Below are 23,848 nucleotides of genomic sequence, written 5' to 3'. Positions count from 1 at the left end.
GCAATGTTTTATTCCTCTCTCCAATTGGCGTAAGATCTCACAATTCACCACCTTTGGGGATCCAACGTCCTCGTGACACACCGCTCAATGTCTGGCTTTGATACCATTTGTAACAATCCAAACCCACCGCTAGCAGATATTGCCTGTTTTTGCCGATTATGTATTGCCGTCAGCCTAACGGTTCTAAAACGTGTCTACACCCTTATAAGGAATATTCTGTTCCCCTCTCCAACTGATGTGGGATATCATAACCCACCCCCCTTAGGGTCCAACATCCTCGTTGGCATACCGCTCGGTGTCTGGCTTTGTACCATTTGTAATATCTCAAACCCTCTGTTAACAGATATTGCTCGTTTTGTCTTGTTATGTATCGTCATCAGCCTCATGGTTTTGAAACGTGTTTAGTAGTGAGAGGTTTTCACATCCCTGTAAGGAATGTTTCGTTCCTCTCTCTAACCGAGGAGGGATCTCACAATATAATAAAAAAAAACAAATCTAATTCTTTGATTTGAACATTTACGTGATAAGGGAAGCTAAGCGTCTAAATGAACGCACGTTCAGAAAAAACAAAGCACAATTTTCAATATCAATCAAATAGAACGAACATGGGTGATGACAATCTTACGTTAAAGAAAAAAACAAACTAATTAGAGAATTTCATCTTATCCATGGTCTTCAATTAGAAGACAAGACATCAAAACATTAATATAAATGTTTTGTCCATTTCATATATGAATTACATTTGAAGCTTCTTCATATGTTTTTATCAATACTTTCGGCGAGGATTGGCCAAATGATATGACCCCTCCACACACATCTGTTCAAACAGAACAAATCCTAGTGGGTGGTTAAGATCAACTTCCTGTGTAGCCATTGTTTTATAACTGATTTCTTTATGTATGTAACCATAACTGTTAAAATTAAAAAAAAAATTAAAAAAAAAACATTAAATTTATTATTATTAATTTTCCAAATTATGAAATCAAAATAATTAATTTTGGAGATTTTTTTAAGACTATAGCCTCCATTTGACCGATGAAAAGATAAGATTAATAAATATGATTTAATTTGAAAGAGTTGATTGGAAGATGGAGGGTAGCATTTATCATAAAATATTAAATTTAACGAAGAAAAAAACATAAGGAAAATCGCATCTAAATGATGTAACTTGCTTGAAACTAAATTATATAAAAAAAAAAATAATAATAATAATTTGTATTAATATCAATAAGATCACATATTATATGGTATACGATCTTATTATAGCAGAAAAGTCCATACATTAAAGCATAAGCACGTGTGTTTCTTTCGTCATTTTGGATTCCAATCTTGTCATTCGTATCTTTTTCTTTTGTTGTTATTATTTTTATATTTATTTAATTTTGGTTTTTGTCAATGAAATGTACGAAAAAGTCCCGGCCAATTTCATTTTATAAACATTTCCATACATTTAATAAACACCCAAATTAGCTTAAGATTCAAGCAAACTTACTTCCACTCCGTACTATATATTAAATTAAATAGAAATTAAGAAAAAAAAGAAAAAAAAAAAACAGGGAGGTCCTACGTGGAGAATGTAATTAAAGTGGGATGAACATTTTAATTATTTTTAAAAAAAAAAAAAAAAAAAAAAAACCCCAAGAATTGAGAGGGCGGATTTGGTGCTTAATGGTATCAAATCAACGAGTTTAAATTAATATATTTTGATAGAATTAGAGCGTTACATTGTAATTCATAGCATGTGGTATAGTTAAGATGTCACAAATTATATAAATAAAATAATATTAAGTGGGAATTGTTGAATTACTTTAAGAAATATAATTTTTATAAAATAAAAAAAAAAGAGAGCAAGAAAAGGATGTGGAAAATAAATTAGAGAGGGAGACAAAATATCATAATATAATATGTGGGGGCAAAAGAAAGATATTCTCACCAAAAATATATATATATATATATATAAAAAAATTAATTTGTTTTCTTTAGAGGCAAAATCTAAAGGGTTGTTCTTTGGTGGGTCCGTTTTAAAGATTTGGCGTGACTTCTCTATATAACATCCTCCATTTCCTTCTTCTTCGCCCCCTCTTTTTGTTTCTGCGTTCTCAAAACTCGATTTTGACCTGAATTTTGTTCGGAAGCTACCGGAATTGGTCACATATCCGCCGGAGAAATGAAGGAGAGTGGACGGAAACAAGGCGCTGTTGCACCATGCGCCGCCTGTAAGCTTCTTCGTCGGAGATGTGCTCAAGACTGCGTTTTCGCCCCTTATTTCCCCGCCGACGAGCCTCATAAGTTCGCCAGCGTCCATAAAGTCTTCGGCGCTAGTAATGTCAACAAGATGTTACAGGTTTCACTCTATCAAATTACATTCTTTATTAATTCTTCCTTTTTCTTAAATTTTGTCCCTAAACTCTAAATTATTTACCGACAATCCTATTACCCTATGACATTGACATTTCAATATGTTTTTTTTCTAATTATATATTTTTTAACGCGTAAAAATATTATATTTTAATCATATGAGCTGAGCTAAGTGTTTTAAAATGTGTGACTTCTCAAAAAAGTAAGCCCAAAAACAGTTGGAGGAGATTGGTTGGTGTCGGAAAGAGTAAAGGGGTGGTTTAATTTGTAGTAATTAGTGGTCAATTCAAACCCACCTTTAACCATACCCTTTGGTTAGCACTGAACTTTCCACTCACATTATTAAAGCTAAGCTTAGCTTTGAGGAAATTTCTTTGCTTAATATAAAGTGTATAGTTTGTGTCTTAATTAATTATTTAATTCCCTTCAACTTTAAGCTCCATTAGGCTCATAGCTTTTGGGAAATTACAATACAGACCCGAAGCTTTTCTTTTTTTATTTTTAGCATCATTTATACTATTATGACGTCATAATAGAAGCTAAAATTGTTTATATGTGAATAGGAGTTGCCGGAGCACCAGCGGAGCGACGCCGTGAGCTCGATGGTGTACGAAGCAAACGCAAGGGTTCGAGATCCAGTGTACGGCTGCGTCGGAGCCATATCGTCGCTGCAACAACAAATCGATCTGTTACAAACCGAGCTAGCGATTGCGCAAGCGGAAGTAGTACACATGCGAATGCGTCAATTCACATCGTCATCGTCGAACCCGACAGCCGGACACTCGCCGGAAACTGTGTCGCCGTCTGGCAAGATCAACATTCCGCCGCAAAACAAGTCCTATTTTTCCATGGACAACATGGGGGAGTCGTTGTGGTCATCCTGCTAGCTAATTAATTTAAGCTTTAGGCGTGCGCTTTTTTTTTTAAATCTTATTTTTCCTAATTATCATTATAATGTGCTTTCTTTATCATTATAATGGGGCGGGCTTGCTTTATTGTACTTCTGCTTTTATTTATACTTTTTTTATATAAATTATGTAACTTTGTAGAAAAGAAAATAGCGCTACGCCGAGATCATTATCATTCATAACCATATTGTAAATGCTTAAACAATGTAATTAATTATGCGGTGTCATATTTATAATATATACTTTTAATTATAGTATTTATATTGGGCCTTTTTTTTTTATTCTAATTTAATATATTATTCTTGATTATTGCAAATTTTAAAATATATGANATTTGGCCAGTATGGAATCGTCATTCTTTCTTCCTTCATTTTTTTCTTTACTATTATGTGTTTATAATATTTATGTTATAATATGGCGAGAGATGTAATTGTAATGAAATTTAGACCTTAATTTTGACTTTATAAAGATATGATTTATAAGAAGGTTAGGAAATTGAAATCTTGGAGCATGACAAGCTGTGGATTCGCTGCATTATTGTAACATGAATCATCGACATTAACAAAAAAAAGTCAATTGTTTTTGGAATCATTAGTTCTCTAAGTTTTGTCGCCAACATAAATTATGTACAATAATCATCGGATTATGTTCTTTTTTTTTTTTATAATGTTTGTGCACTTTTGGTAATAAAAATGATTGTGGCCCAAAAACAACATTATATTTTACGTAAGATTTACAACTAAGCGACATCATCGAATCATATCCATATATATTCATTTGTTCATTTGTAGACCCTTTTCTTTATTTCTTTTTGGAGTTGACTTCTTTAGTGTATGATTGCCTACCTTTTCTTTTCTGTTGAGAATAGGAAGAAACAACGAGGCTAGACTAGTGTGCTAGAGATTAATCAGACTAGACAAAGACCTAGATCAAGATGTCTCTAGGAGACCGTGCATTTAGGTTATGAAAAGCGGCCAACAGTCTCAAGCTCCAGTATTCCAGACCACAATAGGTTTGGAGGTTTTGCACGAGAGAACCTTAGAGATAGTGTTTAATCCATTAATACTTGGCCTAAAAAACCTAGTAGAAAACCACGATAACCAAGGACAACCGAGGTAGCTCGTCGGACTTAAGCAATGTGAATAATTTCATGAGATGGGCAGCAAGGACCACATAGGTTAACCTAGTAGCTGACTGACACACAAGGGATCACAACCTCCTAACTTTCAGGGTAGTATGGTCCCCTAAGAGGGTTATTGTCAACTAAGCCCCACAAATGATGTTCAAAGCGCTTTACAGATTTAGCTTAGGACATTGATCATTCATTGCATAAGTAAGGTAAGCCACTAAGTTGTCGCGTACCTAACTGCTTAGATAGCATTGAAACTTAGATCACAATTCCTAGAACCCAGAACAAAACTCATGATTAAGGATGCTAGAAGAGCTAAAAAGTAAGTTGCTTACTAAGANTTTTTTTTTTTTTTTTTTTTTTTTTTTTTTTTTTTTTTTTTTTTTTTTTTCTTCTTCTTCTTCTCAGGTGAATGATGCCATTGATCGAGACGGGAGGGTGAGTGACAAAAATATAATACATCTTGACTATATTATATACTTTTTTTCTAAAAATAATCATAACCCTAAGTTGTATTATGAATCACTTCAACCAAAAGGAATGTTGAATGAACATCTAAAGTGAAAGTAAGGTGGCAAAAAAACCCTTATTTGGAGTAGGGTTAGGCTCAACTCCTACGGCGTGTAAGGTTTGAATTTGAGAAGAGATTGATGATGGGAAGGCTTGAAAATGCAGCCCTACTGGCATGCCCTATACACCTACGTATACCCATCCTACTTACCCTATATCAACACAATGTGGTCATCTTTACCTTTCTTTCTTGCTATTATATGATTGCAACATTATTCTATCAATCATCACCCATTTGATTTACTCCTTCTATTCTATTATGTTGGATTGCTGGTCTTTCCCTTAATGGGTTTTTGATATAAATAAGGTTCAAACATGATACATTTTTTTAGTGTGTGAAAGAAAAAAATGTTGAATTTGTAATGATAACCAAGTAGAATCTCCTTTTTCCCTAATTCCATGGGTCACAAATGGTGCCAAAATAAGAATCCCATTAAGAACCACAATGTTTCTTTGTGGGTGATTCTGCTCAACTTCTTCTTCTTATCTCTTCCAATAAAGAACTGATATCATTTGTATATGTAAAACTTTGGGTGCTTCATGATCATTTGTTACATGTTTATGGGTTTGTGATTTGATTATGAACAACCACCACTTGTTGTGTGATTTCTTTTTGGCAAGTTGGGTTTCTGTCAATCAATCGTCCATGCCCAAATTTATAAATATTTCATCGTGTATGATTATAACTAACCGTACTTTTTCTTGGTAAACATGGGTGAGATTATACCAAACTTAGGTGCATGTTAGACATCTATGTTAGGTTCGGGTTAGTAAACTTAGGGTTCGAGGGAGGGGCTTGAAAGGCTTTGAATTAAGAAAATTGTGTTAAAGTGCATGTTTAGAAAAATTGATCGAAAGAGAACGGTATAGGAAGGTCCTTACACACGAGCTAAGCTTAAGAAGCCGAACTCAAACTCCAACCCTTAAAGCAAATATGTGAGAAACATAAAATAAAGAGCTATATTGTATGCTCGTGTATAGATCTAGGTTTTCAACGGACTTGACAAATTCATGAATTACCTTGTTATTGTCCACTTTAAACTTATATCTACGATCGACTCAGTGTCAATAGAAATATTGTCCTTATTACTTACACGTACGAGAATTCTTTTAATAAAAGACAATATTCGCATTGAACGTTAAGATCTCTTTTCAAATGATACGTTTATGGGTCGGTGTACGAAACAAAAAGAATCTAAAACAAATGGCTTCAATCTCAACCCACCAAATTAAAAAAGTGGGCAAAAGGTAAGAGAGAATCCATGAAAGCCTCTTTAATTATAACATGAAGAAGCAATAAGTCACCCACAGAATAGGCCACCCCTTCAAGCTTCTACCTAGTTAATTAGTGCTGTCCTAGCATCCCAAAACCCTAATGTGACACCTCCATCACCTTTTCCTCAAATCCTTTCACACTTTTTTAGATCAAAAAGGGAAAATAAATTATTCCGTTTCTAAATTTTCAAAATTTTCTAATATTTCTCGGCTAAACTTTGTATCTGATAGTAGGTGCATTTATAGATTAATTTGGGTCAGGAACGAACATTTTTTAGATCCAACCTAATGGTTTGCTTAAATTGGGGTTATTTGGATCTCTAATTCAAATTTATGTTGTAAAACTAAAATGTTTAATAGAAAAAGAAGTAATTTTTAATAAAATTTGATAGTTTTGTAATAATTGTGAAATAATTACAGATGATCATCAAGGCCACTGAAATCTGTGACATAAGGTAAATACATTAAACTTGCTGCCAATTCTTGCAGCCAACTCTCTTCCTCTTCCTTCTTCTGTCCAAAAAAACAACAAAAAGTAAGGAAATTGACCCACCCATCTCAGAAAGCTCTCCACTTTATCATCAATAACATACAAAAAATGGAAAGCTCTCGCCTTTATGAACAAAAAAATTGAATGTTGTTACCGTTTGATCTCTTTGTTTGTTTAGTTGGTTGGTTTGGAGAGGGATCTGAGTGTGACAGAGCTCGTTGTTGTTGCGAGCAAATCTTCCTCGTACTCGTGTTCTCCTGTCTGCTAGCGTCTTCCGACATGCATACTGTGAAACAACAAACCAAAATCATTAACAAACCAAAATCAATGATGAGGGCACTTAGTTTATATATATATTGAAGAAGAAGAAGAAGAAGAATTGTAAGAACCTTGATGGTTTTGTTGAAATTCCTCTGGTTTCTCTTCTTCAAATATCTCACAATCCTTTCTTTCCTCTCTTCCTCTGAGTACCGAATTGCCACCTTAATGTTACTCTCTTCCACGCCGCCCATTTCATAGTTGCTGCTGCTGCTATACGCAGGCTTCAACTCAGGCACGTACCCGAAGACCTCATCGCCGTATTCGCATGCCCCGGGCAACGCTGCCTGGCTGCCGACGAAGCTGTGAATGCCATACAATCCCATGTTAGACTCAGGCCAGGAGGGGACAGTCATGTCGGAGACGGGACATGGCATTGTTAGAAGCGGCGAGAGGGCGTGGGACGGGGAGGGGATGAAGGGTTGTCCCGCGGCAGCCAAATGGAGATGATGATTGGGTGTAATGGTACACATTCCAGAGTCTCCAGCAGGCATTAATAGGGTGTGGACATCAGAGAAAGTGTTGTTGGTGTTGGGAGGAAGAAGATGATCAGAGTAGAGATGAGGGAATGAAGCCATGGAAAGGATGTGAAAGGAAGGAAGAGAGGATTCTTTGGGGTCTCACAAAATATGCTCTTTTTTCTGTTAACTGCAACGCTTTGGATTTGGCATCCAACTTTTATAGATAAACACAACATGAAGAAGCTTCAAAGTTGACTGATGCAACAACTTGCCTTGCATGGGGCAGGGCAGCTCGGTCACCTGACCGTATATTTCTCCATTTTACTCTGTTTTTCTCAATTTTACAACAAAACTCCAATACATCATGCTAATTTCTCTTTCTCGGGACGAAATTTTCATTTATTTTGGTTGGACTCGAATCATCGATTTTTCACTCACATAGTTAGGCAGGCATGAACAAGAACAAGAACAAGAACAAGAACAAGAACAGTGGTTTTATTTTCCCTTTCTAATTAGCCGTTTCAATGCGGTCTTCTACCAATTTCGAGGTGGGTCCTCATGGGTCAAAGGTCCTACGGGTTAAATAGACGTGAGATTCAAACTTCTTTCTAATGCAGGTTTGAATTTGAGTGTAACTATGAATTTAAGTACTAGGAATAATTAAGGAGAAGGAGAAAAGTGAGGAAGAGTTAAAAGGAGTTTATGGGGAAGGTGAAGTTAAAAGGGAAAAAGAGGAAGAACCCTGAAAAGAGGGAGTAACGGCAGGCCTCGTGCGAATGGTATTCTTGTGGTACTGATTAAAGTGCTATCTCAGACTAACTACTTCCAAAACAACTGAACCCTTTTTTCTTTTCTTTTCTTTTTTCCTTTAAATATATATATATAACATATAGATATATATATATATAGAGAGAGAGAGAGAGTTAGAGAGAGGGCAAGAAAGGAATCGAACACATGGGTTGGGTTTGGGTTAGCAAAGTGATACAACAGAGAGAGCATGAAGAAGAAGTGGAAAGTACAACAATATATACCCAAATCTGAAGGCTTCTTCTTAATTACAATTTCCATTCATGTCTCTTCCTTGTTTTCTCCAACATTTTGGCACAAACAAGATTCATTTCTAACTCTCACTCTTTCCAATCAACAACAGAATTGGATTCATTTAGTATTATGTTCTTTCATTATCTAAAACCCCTTCTTCCCCCTACAACTTTTGCATTTATTTACGTCCAATCACAACAGAATTGGGTTGAACGAGTGGCTTTTGGGTGTTAGTGCTACTCCTACTGTAAACATCATCACTAAGTAGTACCCATTTCCAAAACCTTTAAAACATGAAAATGAGCATAGTAAGATGATATACATATTCCAATTCGGCTGAGGATAGGTATACTCTGCATGCTTAGTCTTTAAAAAAAATAATGAAAAATAAAAGTTTCTAACAATTGCAAACTTTTTATACGTCTTAACTTATAAAATCAACAATTCTTCAAAGTAAGAACATTTAAAAAAAAAAAAAGATGAGTAACATTCAGAGTATTTTTGAAAGCTCTAAATCAGTAAAAAGTCAATACATTGAATCTCTCACTCATTCTTCACAACCATACACGTTAATAATGTTCAAATGCATGAAAGGTATATTTACTCTTAATTTTTTCTCATTTGAACACTAACCTTTATGGTTGTGTTTTTAAATGGAATTACACCTCTCATTAAATTAANAAAAAAAAAAAAAAAAAAAAAAAGGTAATACCAAACAAATCTATATATACATACATATATATATTATATTATATTATATATATGCTGAAAGAGAAGGAACAAATTGAGAACCTCAATCTTATCAAAATTAGTGACAGCCAATTTCTGAAGATTCCTTTGACCAAATTCTTATCGTTTCCATCTATCTGGCTGTGTGCGTTTGAAGGAATTTTTAATATTTTGTAAAGCCTATGAGTATCGGGTGCTTCTCATCACCTTTTTCCATTCTTCCTTCCTTCCTTCATTCCTTCATTCAATGCCAATGCCTAAACCCTACTTTCAAATACTTCCTATCTGCTAACGGCCTAATGTTCGAGACATATATCCTTAATCAAGAGGGTTCTTCACTATTTCTCGGGATTTAGGTTCTCGAGTTTTTGGTACGAATGGCCATGGGTTTTGAGGAATGTAGTTCTTGGAAGGCATATCACAGGGAGAAATTGGAGGGTGGTTTGCAAGGAAGAATGGTGTTATGAATTTACCTAAATGTTAGCAGCTCATCGTTTCTCTTCATCCAATTGAAAACAACAAAAAGTGTCACAGAAGAAGACTAAGAAGACTACTATTAGCATGTGAAAGCAGCAAAACGTTGCCATACTGCAAGGGGGTTAGATCAATGGACTAAAGTAGTAATAATTTAACCCAAAAAGAAAAGCGAAAAACAGAATGATTCCCATTTCTTTTCTTGGCAGAAAGAAGCATCACTTTTACCTGAGGGTTTACCCCATGAGTCACCATCTAATAATTCAGAATTTCACATCAATCTCACCCAAGTTGGTACGTCGCTAGACAAGTTGGCGCTGTGATGAAGAGGGATAGCTTGTAAGTGAACGTACGCTGATTTTTGGAGCACATGATGATCAGGCTTCTGGGTTGCTTCTCTCTGCAAGCCCCTGCTGATATTTCACACATATTAATATTAATGAAACACTGGCCTTCATCATAAACAAGTTAGTTTCTTTCAATCACATCACACTGACTTCCCTCCTTTAAATGCAAACTTCACAGCACAGCACGGCACTGCCCCCTTTCAATTCTTCGAATGTGTAGCTAAAGTGAGAAACATAGCCTGAAACTTAAGTACTTTTTCCAAATAGAGTTGTCATAGAGACTGCTGCAGCTTCAGATGCTACAAAAAAACCACTTGATGGAGGTAAGAAAGAAATCCCTTTGAAATCTATTGCTTCTTTCACTTCGCTAAAAAACCAAACTCTATTATTTCTACAGAAAAATGAAGTTTCAACTACAAGAGGGTTCGATGTTTTATATTACACAAAAACATAGTGAATCTGCATGCAGCATACATAGGCCTTCAGAGGGAGCAAGGCAGCCGTTCAGAACAAACTTCATGGATTTTCTCTCTAATACTCTAAAAGGAAAGATCCTATTTGGTGTAAATAATCTCAAGAACAGAGAGGGCCTCCTAGTGAACATTGCGGTTAAGCAATCCTTGAAATGACACAAAAAGATCTTTGTTATCCGTCCCAAATATATCTTCTGCTTTTCTTAAAGTTTCCTGGAAGCAAAGGCAGTTGAAACCATTTACTACTAGTAAACAAAAAAGGTCCCAACGAGTAAAAGTTCATAGCAAACTGTTAGAAACCGATAGATTTACCTCTCTGGTCTGCTTTTGAGCATTGAGTTCCTTTATGTTAGAAAGAAAGGCACTAAACTGCTCGTACGACAGACGACTCCTGGAATAAATTACTGATTCATCAGACATGTTCTTTTCTACTTCTAAATTTTTAAATTTAAATTAAAAAAGAAAAAAGACCTGGCTTGGCGGAAAAATTCTTTGCCATCAACTCGAGCAGGGCGACCTACGGCATTTAAGTGCAAAGGGTTTAAAAGAATCGTAATATAAAAAATAAAAAAATAATAAAAAAGGCACAGAAAGAGATGAAAACTTCAAGACAAAAAATAAAGCTTTCTTTACCCGCCAGTTGACGAGAACGAGGAGGAGAACTTGCAGCTGAAGACTGCTGGCTTGATGGATACCATGGAGATAGTGCAATCCGTCCGTCATATGAGGGTTTCGTTGGAGAAGTTGAACCAGACGTCATCTGTGGGGTAGCAACGGTGGAATACCTTCTGGGGGATACACTTGTTGAAATAATCTTTGGAGTTGCAGCGGGAGTGAGCCTTGGGGTGATATATGGCGATGAATATCTTTGTCCAATATGTTTTCCTGTTTAAGATGAAATATCGCCATGAGTGTATAATTTATCCACCATAAATTGAAGACAATTCCTCGAAGATCAACTGGCAGCCAACATTCTCCAGGATTTCAATTAACGCATTGTTTTAAGTATAGATGATTATAATCTAATTGTTATCAATTCTTTATCATCTATAGTTTGCATTGAGCAGGGTAGAATCCACAATACCTCCATCTATTGTGTTTTTCGCATCATTAGAACCACTGAAAGAATGTGAGGCGGGCCCATCTGTTACTTCATCTGTAGTCAGGTGAGAGTTAAGTCCAATTGAACACCAAGAACATAATGGTTTGTTGAGATGTCAAAATTGAAGGAAAACAAGGACAAGGAATTCTATATTACCCTTGACAGTATATGATGCTTTAGGAACTGCTTGATCACATGTCCCAATATCAACAGTTTCAGTTTGCTGTTAAAAGAAGACAACGGAGAAGAAATTATACATGAAGAATTATGCATTATCACATCAGCCGAACATAACTGGAAACATTTATGGACCAGGAAACTTACAGAGGATTCATCACTCAATGATAGCATAAGTTGTCTCTTAAATGTCTCCAGCTGTCAATAGAAAACACACCAGCGTTATGACAAGAAATATGAATTCTAACCAAGTGTAACTTATCAGGTTATCTAAGGAAATAGACAGTGCCTATCTTACTTTTTAATTACCCTAACCCGACTTCCCGAAATCCTGACCGAACCCCCATGAAGCCAACTCAGAATGATAAGCACGAAATATTTTAAGATTTAAAGACGAGAAAGGAGGCTTGTTGATGAATTTATAAGCCAGGCAGATGCTCAAGTGTAGAGGTATCAATGGCGTAATGGGGTCATATGCTAGCTCTTATGAGGTCTATGAGCAAAACAAGACAGATCTCCTTTCAGTTTGCACCATAAAGAAGTTTTCACTATAAGTTAGACTAGTAGCCAACCAAAGCTAAATGCAACAGAGATATAAAAGTAGCTTTTATCTGTATAAGAGTGATCTCAATCTCACCTTTGCCAAATCACGTCCAAGTTTCTTGGAAGTCATTGATAGTGAATCCCGTTCCTTGGAAAGCCTCGTCTTCAATAACACAAAAACAAAAAAAAAAACAAAATAAATAACAAGTAGTGAAACCAACATTACTTAAAATATGCTTCATTGAGGAACTAGAGAATTAAGCTCAAGAGTTTACCAAAAGCAATGCCAATATTCTATTAGACTAAAGAATCTGAAACCCCAAACCACATTTCCATACCGCTCTATTCGAACGATGTTAGTCCTTAATTAACTTTTATCGCTCAACTCGGAATAGCAGCAAATCAGAAATTCTAAATTCAGGTATGTCACCAAATCTTAAATTCGGATCATCATATAATAATCAGAGCTAGATGATAATCTATGTTCTGAAGTGCCGATGCTAAGAAGAAAATACCGAATATCTTGGCCTTTCCCGAATTTCGAACCAAAAGCGAAGTACTGAGCTATCACCCATACATCTTCGCGGCAACAATCGAAAAATATCTTAACACGACAAGGATACAGCGACAATCATCGCCATTTCTCCATGATTGGCCAATACAAAAAACAAATCTTCCAAGCAGTTCCAGTAACAAACACTGTGCCCACTTACATTATCATCAAGCGCAATCTGCAACCTAGACTCAGCTTCCTGGTTCGCGTGCTCGAGGTGAGACAACTTCCCCTGCAGGTCGAAGATGGCCCTTTCCTTCTCTTGAAGCTCCTGCTTCATCCTAACCACTTCAGCTTCAAGATTCGAAACACGAGATGCTATCGCCATGGAGGTGATTTTACGAGCAAGATCGAGCTGATCGTATGGATCCGTTGGAATCACCGCCAGAAGCTCATCCGACAGATGGAAATCTAGCCCATCACTCTGCGACATTCTCGATCTCTCCGTTCGAACTCTAAGAATCACAGACGGAGTAGCGGTAGGTAGAGGATTAAGCAGCAAAAGGGAGAGAGACAGAAATCCAGATCGAAGAGGAAAATTAGGGCTCAACAAACGCGAAAAATCTTCAAAGAGTATCTTGCGCTCCCTTTTCTTTTTGGTTTGGTCCGATTTTGAAATTCGTTGTTTGAAATAAGGGTAGGTAAAGGATAGGATTGAAGTTGTACAGGAAATCTCAAAAGGGGATTTTTGTTTGCTCCCAGTTTCAAATTTGTAAGCTTTTCCCTCCAAACTTCAAATTGGATTGCAGCCAAACACGCCCATCCTAAAGAAAGCAAAACGGCTTCATTTTAGTTCTCAACTCCCTCAATTAGGGCTAATTTCAAGAAAACTTCTCGATAAAACTCGAAACATATTTTTCTTGGATCATGCGAGGACCAAGCCCAAATTTGGCTTTTGAAGAAATATTAGTAGCTCGATTTATAAATGTAACAATTTAATCATCACAAATTCTTATGATGTTGTCAAAGAGACCCTCCATAGAGTAATTCAAAATCGTTGCTTTGTTAAAAGTCGTGAATTACATGAAAGCATAGCAGAAGCTGCCATACAAACATCAGGCTCTAAGAGGATCCGTGGAGAGCGTAGCCTTTAAATCTGAATTTCTCAACTGAACAGCTACATCGAATCTTGGACAACGAGTGATTCTAGGAAAGACTACTACCTAAAACATTCTGAATAAAACTCTGGTGAGCTTGTCAAGCATTTATTCTCCGGTATATGATTCTCGTGGTCACTCCTGTTTGAGCAGCTGCACCAACACGACACGACACACCTTGCCTTCGCTTTCTCTTCAAAAGTCTAGCCTGTGAGCTCCCTGCCTCTCTTGCGACCGTTGTTCGATTTTGGGGACTCCTGATACCCATAACCAACTTCATTAGCATCTGCAAACTCACCTTCTTCCATGTTGCTAGAATCTAGATTGTACAATGGTTGTTGCCGCATTCGTTTCGGATGCTCATCTCTATCATCCTCTCGATGTTTATCTTGATACGAATCCTCGGGTTCCTGTTTATTCGATGACTTATTCCAACTTTGCCTCTGTTCTCGCTTGTTTTTCTCACTGCCAGCAGCCATTTCAACCCCAGCTTCCAACTCCCTTTCAATGAGGTCATCCTCATCCACCAATTCTTTTTTCTGGGTCATACTGCCAAGAGATTTCCTTCGTTTCTCAAGCGCAGCCTTTACTTTATCCTTATCAATCTTGATAGCTTCCTGAGGTTTGCCAAATGTACCTTCTCTAAAATCTATATTTCGTATTACATGTTTGTCTTTCAGTTCCATTGCATCCCTCGTTTCATTTATCTTCATATCGTTTCCAAAATTTACATTTGAACTTCCGATACTACGGTCTTGCTCATCCAATCCCTCTGACATCAGCCTTGTCGAGTTTTGAGCCTTTCCCTTGTCGTGGAAAGCCGATGGCTCCATCTCCTGTCGAACCTTGGATTCACTACCCGTTTTGTGATTGGAAGGACTTCTAAAATTTACATTTGAACTTTCAACACTATGATTCTGCATTGCTCTCGACGGCTGATCACCTGCAAATGAGTGTTCAGATGCTGGCCTAGATGAACCAGCTTTTGAGGTTCCGAGTCTTGAAGTAGCAATACCTGCACCAAGTGCACGACTGTCCGTTACAGCCCGTTCCTCACTGTTAGTAGGAGCTTTTGTTGTGGGTTGATTAGTGGGACCACTTCCAATGTTTCCATCAGCTTCACCAGAAGGTGGCAGTCGATTTTGCTCATAAAGTTCTAACATTTGATTGCTGACTTCTGCAGAAAAAAACTGTTCACAGTTAGAATCGCATCCAGTTATCAAAAGGGAAAATGAGAACAGTTAAACATGTTAAACAGATAATTTTCCAAGCGCATAACTGCTGCGTGAAATTTTTTATCAATAGACAGGTAAACTTTTTTCCTGGCTTAAGCTGTAGGTTTTCACAACATAAGATGTGGGAAACAGAAGGTGAAAAATAGTTGAGCATGCACTTCAATAAAATGAAGTCCAAGGAGCAACATCAGTTTTGGGTGCTTCTTGTACATTCAAAGAAAATGCATTGACACTGACCCTCCAGTTGCCGTGGGGTGACATCAAACTCTTGCCACCACACCTTTTCCCCATCTGATGGGAGTTTAACTTTGAGAAATTTGGCAGCAAGGAAAACGGCACCGGCCGCAATATGGTGAGGCTTAAATTGCAAGCAAAGAGATGTCCGCAATCTGCATACCACATCCCCATTTCAAGAAAAGAGAATGGAGAAAAGCCATCTATCTATAGGCAATAACAAAAACCAAGGCATGCAATCTTCCATACAGCCCATACCCATCATTGACGAAATTCCAAGCTACTTGAGCCAAGGCATTTTGAGCAACTTTGAATTTTTTAATTGCCTCAACAAGGGGTTTGTAGGGGTGGTGCACATTAAGATCAAAACCAAGAGTTGCCAGAACAACCCTCTCCCCAAGTAAAATTAACTCTTTTTGCCGTTCATACACCTCCTGCAGGAGATTATGTGAATATGTTTAAATAAATACATGCTTTCATTTTCATCTAACAAGGGAGACAAATTAATCATTAGTCCAGAGTTGAACTGAACAACCTCCAGATTAATCCGTGATGGCTCTTAAGTGTTTCAAACATAATCTTATTTCCACTAAATCCTACCATAGACCAAATTTTTAGCTGCCAAGTGTTCAAACCACAATGCTAATTCTTTTAAATAGTCTATTACAATGCTCATTAAAATTTTACAACGTTACTGAAGCCAAAAGTAAAAGATCTACTAGCCCAATTGTAATTAAGACAAACGTGAAGATGAAAATTAAAATAAACAAAGAATAAAGAACCCGGTACTGAAGTTTAGCATAAGCAATAACAACGTCAGAAATGAAAACACATGGGTACAGGTTTCAAGCCGCCATGAAATATGAACAGAAAATAGACCCACTCTAACCAATTGATACCTTTTGCCTGATTTTCTGGGCTGCAGTAGGATCTTTCTTGTTGATGATTTCGTACGAAACCATAATAACATCCTTCAATGGGCGAGGGGTTTCTTCAACCTTTCCTGCGAGAAACATACACACTGTCGCAATTGTCTGCAAGAAAATTAAACTAAACTGAGGCACTAAAATAACATCATCTACTCAATACATAATATGAACTAAACCTTATGCGACAGGTTGCTCTGCTTCAGATTTCATTTCAACGCCTTTTATGTAGCACAACAAAAGGCTTGTAAATGCAACAAATAAAAATGAAAATGACCATAATGCATTCCAATGTACTAGGACCCCAACATCCCGCATTTTACATGTTAAATGTGAGAAAAGGGGTGACAAGAGATCAAAGTCAAAGCAGTGCCAGAAAAATGTGAAAACCGTTTGGAATGAATGTACGAGGTAGTTAAGACATGATTAAATAACAATTGTGAGGTTGAGGACATGCTACTTTGCTGATTCACTGAAAGCTGAAGTTACCAGAGAAGAATTATAAGTTCCATTAATGTAGGACAGGAAAGGAATTGAATGCCAACAAGGCTGATTGTGCAGTTGAGGGTGTTCTACAGCTGCAATGGATGGGGGAAATGAGATGGTCGAATGGAAATGCAAACAAAATTTGGTTGCCTCCATAATACGTGGAGGTAGCCTAATGAGCTAATGTATTCTATGAAATTGGCCCAAATGGATGGAAGAATATGAACAACAAAACCCTTAGCTCTAAAACATACTAAGCATAAGTGTATGAACAAGGCCCTACATGTATACTATGGATCAGGAACTAATAAGTGGCAACAACACATTATGTGTAGCTCAAGCACATCAAAGACTGAAATGGTCCAGAGTTTATAAAACGCAGAATTTAAATCAAAGAGGGAGGACTCATGATCACTGTGATGAAATGCCTACCCATCTTAAGTGTAAGAAGAAGGCCATGCAAGTCTTACCACTCGGGACGTAAGAAACAAAGAAATTGATGAAGCAAAAGAAGCCATGATAATCAAAGTGGCTTGTGAGCTACTAGATACAAGGTCTCAAACCATGAGAGTGCAGGAAAAATTGAGAAACAGGATGTTGTTGTGCCTCGGTGGACCTAAGCAGTGATGTATATGCGTGTGTGTATTTTGAAAAGAAACTAATATTTCATCTTCAAACGGAGAGTACAGAAGAAGGCGAGATGAGATAGCTCCACTACATCTACAGGATTACAAAAAGATTCCCTATTTGGCAGAACTTGGCATCAAGCTACAATAACAAGATTTTTAGTTACAGTGATCATGAGTAAGAACCAGGGGAAAATAGGGGGAAATACTTGAGCGAGAAGCAGGCATCTCTACGTTGCACTGTTCAACAAATGAGCAAATTGTTGTGCAACTGCCTCTCACCAGTGTAAGAAAGGGATGTATAAAAACCTTTTCTTTTAGGAACCCGGGAACAACTCAGTAATAAAAATAAAAAAAGAGCAACTTCTCAAATGAGTTGAGTAGAATGTTAACATGCACCAATCCCTAAACCTCTTCCTATTTCTATATCAAGGCTCAAAAGAATTAAAAAAAATTGTCAAAGTCAATGACCTCTATTGAAACAGAAGATCCAAATTGACTAGCTACATCATCCTGCAAATGCTCAAACTCTGGACCCTAGACAAGCCAAAAGTCTAACTAAGTATCGTCATTCCCTACAAGTCAGAAAAAATTTGAGATTGCACAATTTATATATCGATGAGAAATTCCATCAAAGAAGAGGTTTGGGATTCCTACGTGAGCAACAGAACAATAGATGCCCATGGTCCATGGACATCAAATTTCCACATCCGTCATCCAATGGCTCTCATAAGAAAGTCTTTAACTTATCAGGAAAAAGCTTCTATGATCAAAATTGAACTTGCAATCCATAAAGCTCCATAATGCTCAAAGACTACATGTCATGATCGAATTCACAATGCAGCTTTAAAAGTTTTTTTTTTTTTTTTTTTTTTTTTTCCCCTTCAGCATCTGAAGTTTCCCAAAAAGAGTTGATGGAAATATGCTAGTAAAACAAAAATATATCATTTCTCCACCTTGAGAGAACAATTCTCTTTGTCTTGTGCACACAAAATAAATATTTCTCACCAAAAACTGGAAGAATGAACTTACCCTTCGGTCATTCTTTGCATGAGACTGTCGAAGGAAGAACCTATGGCAAAAAATTATTGCTGTAGCAATGGTTACCTGGGGGCTGCATAATAAATACAAAAATCACAATAGACTGCATAATAGCTTAAATAATTAACTGCATAATAGATACAAAGATCACAATGGATTGAATAATAATTTGAGATAATAGAATAGTAGATCGTAGCTAGAGACAAAGAAAAGCAAACTGGTAGTAATATCTCCCTTAAATTTGGGTTAACATTGTCAATACCGTCAATCCTGAAATTTGGTTTCAAAGAAACCAATGGACCAGAAAAGCATTTAGTATGGCAAAAAGGGTTCGATCACATGAACATTAAAGCTTTTTATTGTTGGATCCTTTCTTCTTTATTTGCAAATTATTTTCATGATGATATTTGAATGAATTGGGGGGGCATTTAGTTTCCCCTCTTGGCATTTTTCTTTTGATTCATTTGATGCTTTTTTTCCACTTTCCATGAGAGTTTGTACTCAATTTTTTTATATTTACTAATCAATGAAAAGTTTGTTTCTTGTCCATATATATATAGCAAGTATCATCCATTCAAATTTCCGTAGGTGCAAAAACTTGCGGTAGCCAAAGATAACCGAATATTCATCAATCACACCCTTTGTGGCCCCAAAAATAAAAGACAAAAATAAATGGAAGAAATATGTTGAAAAGAGCCAAGCTTATCAAGGAGAAGGTGGAGAGAGAGAGACACACACACACACACACAAAAGAATGGAGGAATAGAGGAAGCTGCTTGAAGCAATTCAGTAAAATTTATTTGTTGATATAATAAATGCATTTACATAATTGGCTAGATCTAAATAAGACAATAGAAAAATGATCTGGAGTATAGAAAAAGCTCTAGAGTTTACTCTCTCCCTCTCTCTCTATCTTTAACACTTAGAAATAAATCAAATCAGGAAGTGAATGGACCGAGTTTCTTGAAGGCTCTAAAGAAAGTGAAATGACAGTTAAAAAGGGAAAAAATTGAATGCCTTTCACTGGAGAAACAGAATAGAAGGCATAAGTCTACAGGCAATAACACATTTACAGATCTTTAGAATACTCACACTTTAAGTCTCATTCCCAAATCTTGGAGAAATGTACAATATGATTTCCGTAAATATGTCTCCTTTTTCAAGTCAATCCCATCTTGTCTAGAAGGTGAATACTCTTCTAATTCCTTCCTAGAAAAATACCATCGAGAGCCATCCTCCAACCCATCCTGTGATTGCTTTGAATCACTATTTTCATAAATTGCCTGATGCGATGGCTCAGTAGACGATAAATTCTCCATGTGCATATCTGTTACAGAAGGTTCATAGACAATAATAGTTGATTTAGGAAACCAAAAGTTAGATACACCAAATCCGGTAACTTACAAATTACAACCTAAAACCACAAGACATATTTGAAACCAAAATAAAATATTTAAAATTCAAACAAATGATGATGATAAACTTTCTTGTGAATTAGCAATACCAAATAGTATAGAGTAAGCAGCCACAACTCCGATCATTTTTAACTACTAGTTTCAGGGGGAGAAACTGGGAGCTTTGACACTGAAAAGATACAAAATTTCTCTCTAAGAAAAGTTTCAAAGGATAGTGCATCTCCATGAAAAGTTACTAAACGAGAACTACAGTGCTCATCAAATGCCCAACACCCCAAACTCCACGAGAAAATTAAATCCGTCATCAGGCTCCTCTGAACATTACATAACGAGAAAAATAAAAGGAAAACCCCAAAACATTTCATTTCCCCCCTCCCCTCAGTTCGATCAAAACTTTCCATTCAATTCTGTATCAAAAGCTAAAGCAAGGGCAAGTGCATTCCAGAAAAGACCCAATATCCCAAGCAAGACAACCAATAATAATAAAACCTTTTTAATGCAACAATCATAACAGAAGGTAGCGAGTATTTCCCAAACTAAAATTCAGATTCAAAGGAACAAAAATTGCGCAAACAAGAGAACAGCTCGTACACATGGGAGATTGACAATCAAGTAATCAAACTTAAACAAGTATAGGGTAATGATGCGATTGAAATTACCTTTAAAAACTGGACGAAGAGAAGGAAAGAAATTGTCCAGGAATTGCAAGGACTCGGGCAATTGCTGCAGTAGAAGGAGATAAATTAAGGGCAAAAATAATGAGGGCAGGTGAAAATGCCCAGAAAAATAATAAGAATTTGGCAATGGTTGATTAGGGTTTATGAGGAAGATAGAACAAAAAGCACTCGACAGTGAACTAAGCTCAGAATTTTTATGGAAACTTCGGCCTTCTCCATTCTCACGCTGCTTTCGTACGGTGGGACGAACCTCCCAAAATAATAATAACAATAATAAATTAACTAATAATATTTGGTTTCTCTATTTTAAAAGTTTTTCACTCTTTATCAATTTATATAAATTTAATAAACTTAAGAATATACTCTTATAATTTAAATTTTTATTTTGTAATGGGTTAAATTTGTAATTACATCTTTTAAAAATTAATTATTAAAATTCTTATAATTTATATTAATTAAATTATATAAAATATAAGCCACCATAATTAATTTGAATGAAAATTAATAATATAAGCCACCATAATTAATATATGTAAATATAAATAAAATAACTTAAAAGCCTAATAAATTATATTAAGATTTCAAGCGAGAGAATTCTTTTGATTGCTTAGAAGCAACCTTAGCCTATTCCCAGAACCATCCATCTCTTCGAGCAATTCATAGCACCATCTTGATTTTCTTAGTTTCGGTGTCCAAGAATTGAGTAAATGTAGTTACTCATCCCGATCAGACGAATGCTAAGACTGGTACAATAATATTCGCATTTGGCCATTTCCACTCTTAAATTGTAACAACTCAAGTCCACCGTTAGTCGATATAAGGGTGTGGAAAGGGGAACGAAGCATTCCTTACAAGGGTGTGGAAACCTCTCTCTAGATAAACGCGTTTTAAAACCGTGAGGCTGACAGCAATATACGTAACAGGCTAAAGCAGACAATATTTGTTAGCGATAGACTTGAGCTGTGATACAAATGGTTCATGAACCTAGCCAAAAACAAAGAAAACAAGACAAAGAAACAAAGGAACGCAAGTAAACAATAGAGATAGAGGTACACCAAGGAGCAATGAATGAATGATTCATTCAGTTATCATCACCATAACAAGTATTTGTTTTTCCAAATATCATGAAATTTGAAGCTTATGTGCTGCTGAGTCTGCCATCAATTGGTGGCGAACTGCGAATGATGACATATGTACCATATTTTCTCAGGAAACAGAAACATGTATTGAACAGCAGATACCAGAAATATCATCCATGTCCAAGACATCAATCCTACAGGATTGTCCATTGCTGATAACCACTTAGACATTGATGTTTTGCAGCACACGTTATTCGAACCGACCTGTTTAGATCTTATGTGCAGAGCTTATTCGTTGATCAGATCTGCCGTGCTAATTTTGCTAGTAACCAAACACATGTGACACAGGTCTGAAGGTCTCAACAATCCTGATCTTATACATGTGCATTTCCAAATCCACAATGGTCAGAGTTGCTGATTGTGTCATTTTTCTATCAAGACAGCAAGACATTTGATTGTATAATGCATCTTCAGCTCATTTCACGGATTTAACGCCAACTGTTCTAAGACGAAAACGAAATTGAGGCCCAGACTCTTCTTCCTCATCATCGTCATCATCTTCACTAGAATCATCCTCAACTCTATCCCAACGTCCATAATCTAAGGTTGAATGTCCTTTTGGTTTTGGGATTGTTTGCCAGCCCTTAGGATCTAGGTCAGTTGTGCCCTTCTTGCCCTGTATTTGAGGGGCAACAACTTCACTTTTACTAATCATTTTGACCTCAGCTTTCTGATTGCCACCTTCTTTAGATATTCCACCGTTGCCCTGAACTGCCTGGATAACGGTATTGTTTGTCAAATTGCTATTGAGCTTAGGTTTCTGTACTTGCTCAATGCATGGAGCGACAACATTCTCTTTTCCCTCATTGCACTTCTCATTGGCTGCATATGCATTGAACTGAACATCATATTCGTCTTCGTCCTCGTCCTCGTCCTCGTCCTCTAGCTCAGCTTCTGATTCGAGTATTGGAGCAAGTGACTTGAGCAGAAAAAAAAGATCACTTACCAATGGCCGCAAGCATGATAGTATGTATTAAACAAAATCTAGCTCTAGCTCTATCTCTACTTCTGATTCGGGTATTGGAGCAAGTGGCTTAAGCAGAAAAAGAAGAATAATAGTATACATTAAACAAAATCACGCAAGAACCATAAGTTGAAGATAGAACAAGATTCAACCATTTCTTTCACTTTCAAAAAAACAAAACAAAAACCCAGCAATCAATCACAACAGCATCTTGCAGACTTGCAGTAATACAAACAAAATGAATTCTAATACAACTCATTCACCATAGACATTATAAATTAACAAGATCAAAATGAAACCTATGATATAACAAACAGCATGATAAGTAAAAGTAGTAAGGGCATACCAATTGCGTCTTGAGACGAGTTTGAAGATTCTGATAAACTTCTGATGATGGGTTCAATTCTATAAGTCTGTTGACATCAAAAAGAGCAGAATGATATTCCTCGAGTGTGACAAGAGTCTGGGCACGGAGCATTAACGCTCCAGTGTGATTGTGATCGAGTTCAAGAACCCACGTGCATTCTTCTGCTGCCTAAAATGGAATCAACAGAGTTATCAGGCGTCGAGGGGTTTGATTGCCATGATTTAAAGCTCAATATTCAATTTAATCATGTCTAAACACTACAGTTTCGAAATAAGAATTCAATATCGTAATAACAGCAACAGAAATTGTTCATCGGGAATCAAGACATGGACACAAATCCCCAAATTAAAGAGTGGGCTGTTATTGGTTCGAGATAGATTTACCTTCTTAAAATCATGAAGTTTCAAGTGACAAGCAGCTCTATTACTATGAAGCGAAATCCTCTGGGGCAAGGTGGTGGCCATGGCAAGCGCTTCAGTGTAAAACCTAAGGGCTTCGAGATAGACCCCCTCGCGATACATCTGGTGGGCTCTCTCGATCTTGCTCAAGGGTGCGGTCGCCATAGGCATTGAAATCCAACCCTAATGTACAAATCCCCAAATCAAATGAACTCGAACTAATCAAATTCGGTCCGAGTTCGTGTTGAGAGAAATGGAAATTGAAGAAGAAGAAGAAGAAGAAGAAGAAGAAGAA

At 36.6% G+C, this 23,848-nt stretch overlaps 5 protein-coding genes across 8 annotated transcripts; 1 reads left to right on the top strand and 4 right to left on the bottom strand.

The window, feature by feature from the left end:
• The first annotated feature begins 2,043 nt into the window (after nt 1-2,043).
• LOC111795064 (LOB domain-containing protein 4-like) lies at nt 2,044-3,523 on the top strand. Its single transcript, XM_023677304.1, has 2 exons — nt 2,044-2,344; nt 2,922-3,523. Exons 1-2 carry the CDS (start codon nt 2,168-2,170, stop codon nt 3,243-3,245), a joined length of 501 nt encoding a protein of 166 aa, XP_023533072.1. The 5' UTR covers nt 2,044-2,167; the 3' UTR covers nt 3,246-3,523.
• A 3,069-nt stretch (nt 3,524-6,592) lies between these two features.
• On the bottom strand, nt 6,593-9,193 carry LOC111795062. Of its 2 annotated transcripts, none has more exons than XM_023677303.1 (3): nt 7,120-9,193; nt 6,885-7,016; nt 6,593-6,750 (listed from the first exon to the last, which is right to left on the bottom strand). In XM_023677303.1, the coding sequence occupies exons 1-3, from the start codon at nt 7,624-7,626 to the stop codon at nt 6,655-6,657; spliced, it is 735 nt and encodes a 244-aa protein (XP_023533071.1). In that variant the 5' UTR covers nt 7,627-9,193; the 3' UTR covers nt 6,593-6,654. The 2 variants fall into 2 exon arrangements, with proteins under 2 accessions (XP_023533071.1, XP_023533070.1); XM_023677302.1 differs by having other exon boundaries at nt 6,593-6,753; nt 7,120-9,188.
• Nucleotides 9,194-10,463: 1,270 nt separating this feature from the next.
• LOC111794652 (uncharacterized protein At4g15545) lies at nt 10,464-13,805 on the bottom strand. Its single transcript, XM_023676748.1, has 9 exons — nt 13,109-13,805; nt 12,490-12,558; nt 12,000-12,050; nt 11,832-11,898; nt 11,658-11,729; nt 11,207-11,458; nt 11,045-11,090; nt 10,886-10,964; nt 10,464-10,786 (listed from the first exon to the last, which is right to left on the bottom strand). The coding sequence occupies exons 1-9, from the start codon at nt 13,379-13,381 to the stop codon at nt 10,694-10,696; spliced, it is 1,002 nt and encodes a 333-aa protein (XP_023532516.1). The 5' UTR covers nt 13,382-13,805; the 3' UTR covers nt 10,464-10,693.
• A 95-nt stretch (nt 13,806-13,900) lies between these two features.
• Nucleotides 13,901-20,966, bottom strand: LOC111794651 (cyclin-T1-3-like). 3 transcript variants are annotated; one of them, XM_023676747.1, is made up of 9 exons: nt 20,668-20,966; nt 20,098-20,177; nt 19,686-19,920; nt 18,585-18,666; nt 16,414-16,548; nt 15,773-15,948; nt 15,518-15,669; nt 15,061-15,222; nt 13,901-14,988 (listed from the first exon to the last, which is right to left on the bottom strand). In XM_023676747.1, exons 2-9 carry the CDS (start codon nt 20,132-20,134, stop codon nt 14,249-14,251), a joined length of 1,719 nt encoding a protein of 572 aa, XP_023532515.1. In that variant the 5' UTR covers nt 20,135-20,177; nt 20,668-20,966; the 3' UTR covers nt 13,901-14,248. The 3 variants fall into 3 exon arrangements, with proteins under 3 accessions (XP_023532515.1, XP_023532513.1, XP_023532514.1); XM_023676745.1 differs by having other exon boundaries at nt 13,901-15,222; XM_023676746.1 differs by lacking the exon at nt 20,098-20,177 and having other exon boundaries at nt 13,901-15,222.
• Nucleotides 20,967-21,746: 780 nt separating this feature from the next.
• LOC111794653 (FK506-binding protein 59-like) lies at nt 21,747-23,848 on the bottom strand. The gene is made up of 3 exons (XM_023676749.1): nt 23,539-23,848; nt 23,135-23,323; nt 21,747-22,743 (listed from the first exon to the last, which is right to left on the bottom strand). The coding sequence occupies exons 1-3, from the start codon at nt 23,722-23,724 to the stop codon at nt 22,240-22,242; spliced, it is 879 nt and encodes a 292-aa protein (XP_023532517.1). The 5' UTR covers nt 23,725-23,848; the 3' UTR covers nt 21,747-22,239.

Source organism: Cucurbita pepo, chromosome LG05, assembly GCF_002806865.2.
Source record: "Cucurbita pepo subsp. pepo cultivar mu-cu-16 chromosome LG05, ASM280686v2, whole genome shotgun sequence".
NCBI classification, from domain to species: domain Eukaryota; kingdom Viridiplantae; phylum Streptophyta; class Magnoliopsida; order Cucurbitales; family Cucurbitaceae; genus Cucurbita; species Cucurbita pepo.
This window is presented reverse-complemented; position numbering and strand designations above follow the sequence as displayed.

Coding starts and splice junctions, on each gene's coding strand:
- LOC111795064 (XM_023677304.1), top strand. CDS start 2,168: ATGAAGGAGAGTGGACGGAAACAAGGCGCTGTTGCACCATGCGCCGCC. Junction 2,345..2,921: donor ATGTCAACAAGATGTTACAG/GTTTCACTCTAT, acceptor ATATGTGAATAG/GAGTTGCCGGAGCACCAGCG.
- LOC111795062 (XM_023677302.1), bottom strand. CDS start 7,626: ATGGCTTCATTCCCTCATCTCTACTCTGATCATCTTCTTCCTCCCAAC. Junction 7,017..7,119: donor ATTTCAACAAAACCATCAAG/GTTCTTACAATT, acceptor GTTGTTTCACAG/TATGCATGTCGGAAGACGCT. Junction 6,754..6,884: donor ACAAACAAAGAGATCAAACG/GTAACAACATTC, acceptor TTTTTTGGACAG/AAGAAGGAAGAGGAAGAGAG.
- LOC111794652 (XM_023676748.1), bottom strand. CDS start 13,381: ATGTCGCAGAGTGATGGGCTAGATTTCCATCTGTCGGATGAGCTTCTG. Junction 11,459..11,657: donor GAAAAACACAATAGATGGAG/GTATTGTGGATT, acceptor CATCTTAAACAG/GAAAACATATTGGACAAAGA. Junction 10,787..10,885: donor CTCAAAAGCAGACCAGAGAG/GTAAATCTATCG, acceptor CTTTGCTTCCAG/GAAACTTTAAGAAAAGCAGA.
- LOC111794651 (XM_023676745.1), bottom strand. CDS start 20,134: ATGATCGGAGTTGTGGCTGCTTACTCTATACTATTTG. Junction 16,549..18,584: donor ATGCAAAGAATGACCGAAGG/GTAAGTTCATTC, acceptor ATTTTCTTGCAG/ACAATTGCGACAGTGTGTAT. Junction 15,949..16,413: donor CCCAGAAAATCAGGCAAAAG/GTATCAATTGGT, acceptor AATCTCCTGCAG/GAGGTGTATGAACGGCAAAA.
- LOC111794653 (XM_023676749.1), bottom strand. CDS start 23,724: ATGCCTATGGCGACCGCACCCTTGAGCAAGATCGAGAGAGCCCACCAG. Junction 23,324..23,538: donor AACTTCATGATTTTAAGAAG/GTAAATCTATCT, acceptor ATTCCATTTTAG/GCAGCAGAAGAATGCACGTG. Junction 22,744..23,134: donor CTCGTCTCAAGACGCAATTG/GTATGCCCTTAC, acceptor TTTCTGCTCAAG/TCACTTGCTCCAATACTCGA.